This window comes from Pseudorasbora parva, chromosome 24 (assembly GCF_024679245.1).
Source record: "Pseudorasbora parva isolate DD20220531a chromosome 24, ASM2467924v1, whole genome shotgun sequence".
NCBI classification, from domain to species: Eukaryota; Metazoa; Chordata; class Actinopteri; order Cypriniformes; family Gobionidae; genus Pseudorasbora; species Pseudorasbora parva.
Window position 1 is genome coordinate 19,420,133 of NC_090195.1, and position 12,176 is coordinate 19,432,308.

At 36.3% G+C, this 12,176-nt stretch overlaps 2 protein-coding genes across 2 annotated transcripts in view; one reads left to right on the forward strand and one right to left on the reverse strand.

Annotated features, from left to right (window-relative positions):
* Nucleotides 1–1,194: 1,194 nt before the first annotated feature.
* Nucleotides 1,195–8,344, reverse strand: gdap1 (ganglioside induced differentiation associated protein 1). Its single transcript, XM_067435368.1, has 6 exons — nt 7,990–8,344; nt 6,957–7,149; nt 4,407–4,580; nt 4,227–4,321; nt 3,954–4,068; nt 1,195–2,045 (listed from the first exon to the last, which is right to left on the reverse strand). The coding sequence occupies exons 1-6, from the start codon at nt 8,140–8,142 to the stop codon at nt 1,693–1,695; spliced, it is 1,083 nt and encodes a 360-aa protein (XP_067291469.1). The 5' UTR covers nt 8,143–8,344; the 3' UTR covers nt 1,195–1,692.
* Nucleotides 8,345–10,094: 1,750 nt separating this feature from the next.
* The window catches only part of jph1a (junctophilin 1a), a 66,393-nt gene continuing 64,311 nt past the window's right edge, over nt 10,095–12,176 (forward strand). Inside the window, exon 1 of the mRNA XM_067435019.1 lies at nt 10,095–10,767. Within this exon, the coding sequence (XP_067291120.1) occupies nt 10,389–10,767 (379 nt within the window). The 5' untranslated portion in view covers nt 10,095–10,388. The remainder of the gene's footprint in view (nt 10,768–12,176) is intronic.

Genomic DNA, 12,176 nt, shown 5'->3' on the forward strand with positions numbered 1-12,176 from the left:
GAACGGCCAAGGCTCATTGATGCGCGTGGAAGGGCAATAAAACAGATGAGCTTCTGTAGCTCACATTGCTCAAAAAGTTAATGCTGGTTCTGATATAAAGGTAATCACATCTTCTTTTATATCACGTGGGGGTGGCCGGATGCATATGTGTCGTTTACCTGGGGAACACATGGCACCAGGATGCACTATGGGAAGAAGGCAAGCCGGCAGAGGCAGTGTGATGCTTTGGGCAATGTTCTGCTGGGAAACCTTGGGTCCTGCCATCCATGTGGATGTTACTTTGACACGCACCACCTACCTAAGCATTGTTGCAGACCATGTACACTCTTTCATGGAAATGGATTTCCCTGGTGGCTGTGGCTTCTTTCAACAGGATAATATGCCCTGCCACAAATCAAAAATGGTTTAGGAACGATTTTGAGGTGGACTTAGGTCTCCAAATTGCCCAGATCTCAATCTAATCGAGCATCTGTGCGATGTGCTGAACAAACAAGTCTGATCCATGGAGGCCCCACCTCACAAATTACAGTACTTAAAGGATCTGCTGCTAACATCTTGGTGCCAGATACCACAGCACACCTTCAGGGGTCTAGTGGAAGGAAGGTGGTCGTAATGTTATGCCAGGTCGGTCAATGATTGGATCATTATTGCAGTGATTTTAATGTTTCGAGCATGTTATGTGTTTAACAACAGTACTTCCAACCCTAATTGATGGAGTGTGTAGCTTTTCATTTCTTAAACAACCATGTAGGAAGACACAATATGGCCATATTCTAGAATGACAATGCCAAGATTCATCAGGCTCAAACTGTGAAAGAATGTTTGGGAGGGATCATGAAGAATCATTTTCACACATGAATTGGCATCTCTGAGTCCAAACCTTAAATTCACTGAAAATTCAATTGACTCTTGCATTGTCAATACAAGATCTTGACCAAAAATGAATGCACCTCTTGATGAAAATAAATGCTGTGGTATTATTTCCATCAAAGCCCCTTTCACACTGCACGTCGGATCCGCAATATTCCCGGAACATTGTGCAAGAGGTGCATCAGTTATTGGTCCAGATCTTGTATTGACAATGCAAGAAAGAGTCCAGCACTCTGTAACGTCTCCTCCAGCACATCCCTATGCAGTTGGCCTACTGATTTCAAACACAACATTCTAAAATTACTTAAACCAGACACTTGCATATCTGAGAAATAGGCTTTATTATATTTGTTATTTTCCTGTGCAGAGAAATTACTGTAGCATATAGTATTGTATATCCTTTGATTTATCGGGTGAAAAGCATAATGAATGAAACTTACTGGGGCAGAACAGTCACAATCTCTCATTCTAATAATATACATATTTTAACGGATATAAACTTGATGCTAGGAACTCAGGGAATGTTGTTTAGCTTTTTCTGTAATTGTGAGCAGACATTTACACAGACATTTTTGCATAAAACCCATACTAGCCATGAAGGCCTTACAGCAAGAACTGAAGCCATGTAAGTCAGTTTAATGAATATATTACTGAAAAAATGCATTGTGTCTGTATTCCAAACTGATTTGCTTCATATTATGGCAGAAAAGTGCTTCTTGTCCAACAATCATCCAACTGTTACAGTATATATGAGCTAATTTTGACAAACTATTTAGACACAGGTCAAGACAGAGCAATGTTGAGTGAGTGCCAATATATGTCTCAAGACACAAGAAGTCTTTTTTTTAAATAATGGAAAGCCAGATAAGTGGCACCCCCAATCAACCCAATCAATAAAGTGGCACCAACAAAGGCCGGAGCCTTTTTCTTTGCCACCCTAAATGCGGTGGGCAGCACAGCGGATATGAGGATGTTATTGACATGTCCAAGCACTCTGCGGAAAGGCGGACGGTTCAGGACACGCTCATAGTACGTCTCCAGGTTGACCCGGATCCCATTTCCCCAGTACCGACGGGACAGGCCTAGGAACTTGAGACGATGAAGGGTGACAGCGAGGGAAACATCAGCAATGCTGAAGAACTCGCCACAGAGCCACGCCTGCTGACTGCCCTCTTCTAGAGAGAGATAAGTTAAATAAAACAAAAATTATATTCAGCATAAAATGGAAATTTATTATTCATTTATTTTCTAAATGCATCTTATTGTGAACAATTCATCAATGCATGTTTAATTTTTAAATTAAAATTCTTTAATTTCTCTTTGGTGTCGTATGCCATACTCATTCAGCCTTTGATATATAAATGTTTATCGTGATATAAGAATATCCTATACGTGTCGGAGCTGAAAACGTCATTGTTAGTCGAAGAAAAGCTTATATTGACACCAGGCCCAGCAAACGCTTGATCTCAGAATGTGCCAAGCTGTGACGTCAGAGTGTGGTGAAATACACTGTAGAAGAAGAACTACAGCCGGATTCTGTAGCCCCACCCATTGACTTGTGCATGGCATGTTTTAGATAAATAACATAGGCCTAGGTGGAGCTAAACCAGATCGAACTTCCAAGCAATGAATATGCTGCATAAGCTTCATTCCGATTCCAATATTCCAACTTCATTTTTAATGAATATCCAGCTCACATGGGGAAGACATTGCATGTTTGTTCCTTCATTTCATTGTGGATTCATTTGTAAACAAGAGACTGGATTTGCAGAAAGGATGAGATTACGTGAATAAATGAAGCAACACTTTTGTGAGTAAAATATTTTTTATATATATGATAGTATTGCATTGTTATAGATCATTTGATATCTATTGATTATGTGTACATTTCTAACTGAACACAACTTAGCACGCTACCACAAGCTGGAGAATCCTTTATTTGTGGTGTGGTTCAATGTGCTGCGATTCGTGTTTAGACTCTTATATACGGGCCAAGGCATGCAAAGCCCAACGTCCCCGGGGCTATGTGTTTTCTAGACAGGCTACCAAAACATATCACCGTCTTGCCGACAGGCTATCTTAAAAAGTGAAATATTGTTTTCTTGATGTGCGTTGTTCACTGTCTTGACTTGATATTTGAAGGAAAGATACAATCACAGAAGTTTTGAACATGCTGATTTGTCTGACGCTGCAGTGAGGCTTATGCATGTATGTGTGTTTTTGTGACATATCAGGACACAAATGTGTATAATGACATGGGTATGACATAGGTATTACAAGGAGAGGGTGACTTATGAGGACATTCCCCATGTCCCCTTTTTTCAAAAGGCTTATAAATCATGTTTATACCAGGTTTTTTTGGAGAAAGTAAACTGTGCAGTTTCCTGTGATGGGTAGGTTTAGGGGTAGGGGTAGGGGTAATGTAGGGGGATAGAAAATACGGTTTGTACGGCATAAAAACCATTACGCCTATGGAATATCCCCACAATTCACAAAAACAAACGTGTGTGTGTGTTTGTGAGCCTGTTTATGTGGTTTATTAGGACACAAATTTGTATAACTACATGGGTATTACACTGGTATTACACTATAAATGTGGTTTATGAGGACATTTCAAATGTCCGCATATTTCAAAAAGCGTTAAAAAATACTAAATTATGTTTTTTGAGGAATTAAAAATGCATAATGTTTCCTGTGATGGGTAGGTTTAGGGGCAGGGGTAGTGTAGGGGGACTGTGCGTGTTAGTGATGCCCGATTTGCGGTTATATCCACTGATCGGGCGGGCCAAGTAATAAAAAATAACATTCCAATTAATTGCAGGTGGATGAGACATAAGTCATTGTGTTTGTTTGATAAAGACATTTTGCGAGCTCAGTGGGCGACTCATTGCGCTTACCGTTTTCCCACACACTTTCAAAACAATTCCTCACGTGTAGTCACAGAGAAGCAGAAGCTCATTATAATATGCAAAGCTTATCCAATCATAGAAGTCGGCGTTTACTTCCAAAGTTCCGGCGTTTACTCAGTGTAGGCACGCCCATTTTTCAATGTTTTTACTATGTTTAACAGAACCTTATCCTACCTGGTGTCTCCTCAATCCTCCTCTGCAACTCCGTCTCCACTTGATCCAGAACATTCTCAAGTTCATCCAGGAGTTTCTTCAGGTATTTCATGTTATCATGGTCAAACAATTTACTCTAGAGAAATTCACACAAATAGTATTTTATCAGCAATCACTTTCTTGGAATCATAAGCAAGGTTGTAATCTAAATCAATTGCAAATACTCAGCAGAATAACCACTGCCCAGAACATAATGAATAACTGAAACTGAACGCTGTATGAATGTTTACTAACCTTAAGACGCCTCTGTTTCGCAATATAAGCATCTTTAAGATCAGGATTCTCTGCTGCTAGTTTCTTAAGCTCAGATTCTGTGTTTCCAATCTGTGCTATAAAACAGAAATCACCGTTAATTAACAGTATACCACAAAAAAACAGTTCAAATTAAGTTATAACACTATGTTGCCGTCTTACTGCGTATGTGAGTGGTGGCGTAAGCTGGGATGTGGGAGTCGACGGTGATCTCTGGGTGGAGGATGCAGCCATGGGTGTACGCATCCATCTGCAGGGAGTCCAGCAGTTCTCTGTAATGCTGTACTCGATGATAATATGTGCTTCCTTCTTCTGGGATCAGCTTTGGCGTGTGCTCTGATTCAGAGAAACAAACAACATAGATAATTGAGCCAATTTTTTTGCTGCAATCTACATGGGCTGCTACACTCTATGGTAGATATCTTATTTTGACTCACCCTCCAATTCCTCTCATGTAATCCAAAATTCTGCACTTAACATGATGCATGCAAACATAAATGTAACTAAATGAAAAGAAGACATCAAATGCACTGAAGAAAAGCAGCTCAAACATAAAACAAGCATAAACACAGTAGCAGTTATAAACACACAGGAAATCAGCTGTTTATTTGTTAATACATTTTAAACCTCTGATTTATGACTTATTAAAGGGTTAGTTCACCCAAAAATGAAAATTCTGTCATTAATTACTTAACCTAATGTCGTTCGACACCAGTAAGACCGCCGTTCATCTTCGGAACACACATGAAGATATTTTTGTTAAAATCCGATGGCTCAGACAGGCCTTCATTGACACCAATGTCATTTCCTCTCTCAAGACCCATAAAAGCCACTAAAGACGTCGTCGTTACAAAATCTCACTACTCTACAATCATTTTATGAAATGACGAGAATAGTTTTTGTGCGTCAAAAAAACGAAATAATGACTTATATAGTGATGGGCCGATTTCAAAACAACAAAAAATTATTAATGAATTCAACAAAAATATCTTAATTTGTGTTCCGTAGATAAAGAGAGGTCTTACGGGTGTTGAACGACATTAGGTTAAGTAATTATTAACAGAATTTTCATTTTGGGGTGAACTTTAAATCACTAAGAAAAAAGTTTATTTCTTACTTCAAAACAACAGAAACATTGACATTTGATCATTAAGATTGTTTTATGTTTTTGATAGAAGTCTTTATGCTTACCATATTTCTTTGGTCAAAAATACAGTAAAAAATGTAATAAGTAATATAAGTAATAATGTGGAATATTAATAGAATTTAAAAGAACCTTTCCTATTTTAATATTTTATTATTCCTGTAAGGAATTAATTTAGGATCATGTGACACTGAAGACTCGAGTAATGGCTGTTGAAAATTCACCTTTGACATCACAGGAATAAATTACATGTTAAAATATATTCAAATAGAAAACAGTTATTTTAAATTGTAATAATATTTACAATAATATTACAGTTTTGTACTGTATTTTTGATCAAAGAAATGCTTGTTTCAAAAAACAACTATTCCAAACTTTTGACCAGTATAGAAGATAGAATTTATATAAATTATTTTTAAAGCTACACTGTGTGATATTTTCCCCCATCTAGCGGTGAAAAGGTATATGACCATCCAGTGAATAATAGTTTCTGTTCCTCTCAATTCCGATTTTGTTTTAATTCCTACGGTGCCATCGAGTGTTAAAACGCAAAAGGTGAAGCTTGAATTTATGGGTATGTCCCTCTTTGGCTAATGTACTTTCAAGATGGAGGGGCAACATGGCGACCGGCATTCGAACCCCTCACCCGTATGTATTTTCAATGGCATATTATAAACTTACGAGAATACTTTATTACTTGAAAGAAGTAAATATACATTAATGAGCACATATATTTTTGAAAGAACTAAGTGTTTTTAGCTTAGAATAAACTTAAAAAGTTACACAGAGTAGCTTTAATTATTATTATTATTATTATTATTATTATTATTATTATTATTATTATTATTATTATTATTATTATAGGTTTATTTACAATATGTAAATTATACATTTTTATATTTTTTATGTTTTACATATTTTGAAAGAGTTACTCATCTGTCCATCCATACCAGTAGAAGAAAATGGCAAATATACCAGAGGTACTTGGTCAGCCATGTTGAATTAAATGAATCATGATATATATGATATATACACTATACACATCACGACACCTGTTAGTTGGTGTGATATATTACGCAGCAGGTGAACATTTTGTCCTCAAAGTTGATGTGTTAGAAGCAAGATAAATAAGCAAGCGTAAGGATTTGAGTGAGTTTGACAAGGGCCAAATTGTGATGGCTAGACGACTGGGTCAGAGCATCTCCAGAACTGCAGTTCTTGTGGGGTGTTCCCTGTCTGCAGCGGTTTATCTAAAAAAAGTGCTCCAAGAAAGAACAGTGGTGAATTGGAGACAGGGTTATGGGTGGCCAAGGCTCATTGATGCACATGGGGAGCAAAGGGCTGATTCGGTATGTGTATGTATATGAGGCAGACTTTTAATAACAAAATAAAAAATAAAAACTATTGTTATTATTATGTAAGATCACATCATGGGTGAATAAAATATCATGGTTAATCAGCATTATATATTAGTACTGTTGCATTTGCATTTTACAGTTTAATTCATGCATTCTTGAAGGTAAATACTGTTTTACACACAACATTAAGCCCTTATCTTAAACGTTTACCATCACAGAAGTTCTGCTCCAAATAGTCCATGATTTGTGTGGGGTCACAGATGACATTTTCATTGTGAACCAGCACAGGAACCTCACCAGTGGGGTTCAGACGCATAAACCAGGGCTCATTGTGTTCACTCAGAGGCAGACTCACATCATACTCCTTACATTGAAGGCCTTTCTCAGCTATTGCAAGTCTCACCTATGATAGAAACATATCATTTATTTAGAATTGTATACCATAGAAAGACTGAAACATCAGTTATTTTGCACTTCAACTATCATTTTAAGAAAACAACAGCAGCCCAACAAAAGAAAAAAAATCTTTTAAAAAAAAGATTTTTTAAGTTTTAAAAATCTGTTATTTGTTCTGTTTTTAAAAATGTTTTTAAGACATTTTGGTTATTCAAACATTAAGGGAACATTACATTTTATCATTGTGCAAACACTGTGGTAATGTTACACACACTTACTTTTAAATCTTCATTCTAAACTAAAACGTTTTAGATAACAGCTTGGTTACATTTTATTTTAAGGTCATTGTTACGGTGTAATTATATATTTAAGTACTCAGTAATATTAATTAACAACATGTACTTGCGTTACACGTTATGTACGGTTAGGATATGAATGGGATTTGGTTGAGGCCGGGTTAGTTGCATGTAATTATGCATCATTACTGTTATTGCTATGGTGAAATGTTACATAATGTTACCGAGCCTCTATAGATTACATTTAAATAATGTTTTGTGCTAATTTTAGGCGTATATATATATGTTATTAATAAATGTTATTATTACAGTAATTCAACACAACCTACACACTTACATTACCATTAATAATGTATAATTTATGAATAATTAACATGCATGCTGTCAATCAGCAATTGTTTCATGGAGACAGCCATATGAATAGAGAAATGACCAAAACAATAACAGATCTTTAAAAGTATGTGAATATCACAAATAAAACAACAGACTGCATCCACCCTGATGCTCTTGAGCTGTCTACGCCAGTAATGTTGAATCATGGGATCGCTTACCTTCTGAGAGCTGAATGACTGAGTCCAGTGGTACAATATCAGTTTGGACTCCTTGCTTTTTGTGCTCTCGACAACCTCACCGCTGTCCTGTGCATCCTTCTTAATAAGGATTTCCTTCTCATCCTGAGATTCACCGATGTTTTCCACCGCCATTTTATCAATCAATGGTTGTGTCTCAAAACCTACTTGACTACGATGGTGGTGTGCATCCTACGCGCGTGCAGCATGTTTGAGTATATCACGCGCTGTAATCACAGGCGCGTAACCGCGTTACTTTTTAGCGCGAGACTATGATGCCCACAAATGATGTCTAGATAGGCAACTCAGTTGGTTTTAAGGCACAGCCAGTGTGTTGAACAGCGCAGCCTCCCGTGTGGTACTTCTTAAAGGACACTCATTCACATTAATAATAATGGAATGCATAGACAAAATATTAGGCTGGGTTTTAAAAAAACATTTTTTTTCTGTTTAAATAATATATATATATATATATATATATATATATATATATATATATATATATATATATATATATATATATATATATATATATATATATATATATATATATATATATATATATATATTCATAAATTGCATTTTTTATTGCACTTAAATAAAATTAGTTAACAGCTTTATTTAACAGTGAATGTTTATAATATAGCCTATAGACTTTCATCATTGTTGAAGTATAAATCAGAAGCGCACTCTTTAAATGAACCAGCAGATGTCTCTGTAGACTGTTCTTTTCTATCAAATTACATTACACCGTTGATTGCTAACTATTATAAACTGTTGAGAATTTTGACCTTTTTTCTGTTAAGAATTGTTTTTATTATTTATTATTTGCAGTATAATAATATAAATATAATCTAGAATACAATAAAAAGAGACTCCCCATGTTTCACAAATCGGTACTAGGCTACATAATTGTAGCCTAAGCTATGTTAAATATAGGTTGAAATTATAATTATTAATTCATTATTAATAAATTAGATTGCTATCCATCCAAATCACAGAGATTTTACATTAGGCTTCCATAAATGAATGGCAGCCAACATGATTATTGAAAGGAGATATAGACAGACATCTCTTCAAAAGATAAATGAGGTTCAATTCAGGTTTAAGCAAAACAGGTATTAAAAAAGTCACATACTGCATTTACACAGTTTTTCTTACATATATACTATAATTAATGTTGTTGTCTTGCAGCAATGTGATCTTTGTGTTCATGTCAATGAAAACAACAGTTGAAGAGACAGATTAAAATGAGAACAAAATAATTTAAGAAATATAATGTTATGTTGTACCTAGTTTGTAGCCTAGTGTTTTAATTAAGATTATTGTAATTTATTTGAAAGAATTTAAAAATCTTTGGAAGTATGCTGATGCCCCCTAGTGGCTCTTGGACTCCTAGTTGAGAACCACTGCTTCAAGCCATAAGAGAAAAGAGAATTACAAAAATAAAGAACATTCTAGTAAGAATGGAATTATTGAGTTTCACAGTGAAAATTTCGCTATTTTATAAAACCTTCATGAGAGTACAGGCCTACGTCTAGTTCTACAAATATACTTATTTTATCAACCTGCCAGTTCACCTGTCCATGATGGTACATTTCCACCATCTGTATACCATTTTTAAATGTGACGCAACAAGAACAAAATGTTATTATAGTCACATAATAAAGCAAAAGCCCACTTCTTTTTATGTATACATTTTTCATGTGGAAGTTTCCTATTAAATTAAATAATTGCATAGGCTAATGCATTGCTCTTCATTCTGTCATTCTGAAAATTTAAAAAACACATCAAATACACAAATTTCTATTATAGACACCTTTCCTCTTATAAGTTTCTAAATCCATCCCCAAACCATGTTTAGGCTACTTGGAAAATTATCGGTAGTATGCTAAGATAATTTAAACTTGAAAGATATAAGACATTTTTTTGTTGTTGTTTGTTTGCTGAAGGAAAAGAGTCAAAACAAACAGCCTTTCTTAAATCATCTGAACCTGTGCTCCCTCAGCAGAATAGTGAGGGTGAAAGTGGGCGTGGCCGCGGCGATGACGCGGGAGGCTTGGCAGCTTCTTTCGCTGGCGAGCAGCGCGCGGTCTCGCTGTGTCTGCTCTGCGCAGCGCCTGCGAGCGGAGGGAGTCGGTGAAACGCAGCGGCGGTTCCAGCGTGTGCGGCTTCGGTAATGATGCACTAAACCTGCCTCCTCATTCATACTCTCAAAACCCAAGCAAAAATACCAACCAACAACATCTCCATTGTGATTAATTCTCACAAGTTTCATCGTTGCGGCTAAACTCGGCTGAAAAAAAAGGTTTAATGAAAGAGAGAGACAAGAAGAAGCGCACGGCAACGTTACGACTGCTTTTATTTTCATCCCATTCTGAATGACGGGCGGACGGTTCGACTTCGACGATGGAGGCACTTTCTGTGGCGGATGGGAGGACGGGAAAGCCCACGGACACGGCATCTGCACGGGACCCAAGGGTCAAGGCGAGTACGCTGGGTCCTGGTCCCACGGTTTTGAGATAGTCGGGGTCTACACCTGGCCCAGCGGGAATACATACCAGGGCTACTGGTCGCAAGGCAAACGCCACGGGCTTGGTGTTGAGACCAAGGGGAAATGGCTTTATCGTGGGGAGTGGAGTCACGGGTTCAAGGGTCGCTATGGAGTTCGGCAGAGCACCAATACACCTGCTAGATACGATGGGACCTGGAGTAATGGACTACAGGATGGATATGGAGTCGAAACCTATGGGGATGGTGGTAAGTGCCACTGCTGTTTACAAATGCCATCTGTATGTTTAGGGATGCGAATCGTAAGCAATTGAACGATTACGTTTCCGTATCTTTTATTGTCACATTTTGAGAAAGAAACGTTTGAAACATTCTTTGATTTACTGCCCTCAACTGCTTGAACCAAATGATCATTGCATATAAAACAAATCAGGGATAAATTTTCATTTTTTCTGCAAAAAGACAAATGCTGGTCCTCACAGTATATTGATAGTAGCAGGCCTAAACAAACAAACACAAATGTATAACGTTCATTCATTAATACATTCATACGGAAAAACTAATGTCTTTGACTACAAATTGTAATCTGAACAAGCATTCAATAACGATGCCGATTTAAGCCTCCTCACGAGCCTTAAGTGCAACATAACACTGTAACAGCTGTTGCTTCTTTTCGATTCGGACAAGACGAAAGTAATAACTTGCGGTTCAGTAAGTGAGTCAGATTAATTCAGAAACCGCTCCGACTGGTCCATAATCGTTTTTTTTTTTTTTTTTTGATTCACTAAAAAGAACCGGTTCGTAAGAATGATTCATTCGGGAGTCTTGAATGTTTTGGATTCACTTAAAAGAATCGGATCATACGAGTCATTCATTTAAAATTCAAGCACAGACTGGTCGCACTGTTTTTATTTATTTTATTTTATTTAAATGTAAAGTAGTTCATGGCAAGATTGTGTTTACAGACAAATATTATACACAAAACAAATATTGACAAGAAAAATAAATAGCCTATAGCCTACTTACAATAACAATAACAATCAAATACTATTAAATAAAGTGCTAATTAAGTAATACATAAAATAAGATAAAAATAAAATACAATAAATGTGTATAAATAATATAAAATAAATATTTATCAAGACATTGTTAACTAAAAAACTTGTATCAATCTATCATCAGTCGATTCAAAGACTATCAATTGATATATTCTCTAAAATGATCTGGATAATGAGTCATTCGCTCAGGAATTGTGCACACACTGGTCTCACTGTATGCTTTTGTTCACTAATAAGAGCCGGCTCATGAGAATCATTTGGAAATCAAACTGCACATGTCTTCACATTAAATACTAGGTTGCATTCAATTCCATAAGAATGCAATTTTAAGAAATGTAATGTAATAGAAAATCATTCAAGGTTCCAAACTCTATTTTTGTTTTAGCCAACTGTCAGGTCATAGGTCATTGCCACTGGGTGTAAATAAAGCCCAATGCTTTCAGTACACTAAACAAATTCTGGTGGCATAAGGATGAATATACATAAATGCACAACATGTGGTACTTTTTCACATTACATAGTTTAAAGAAGATTGTGTTTTATTAAACTTGTGCCACAATCCACTCTATGCATTCCATGGCATTGCAATGTGACACCCAA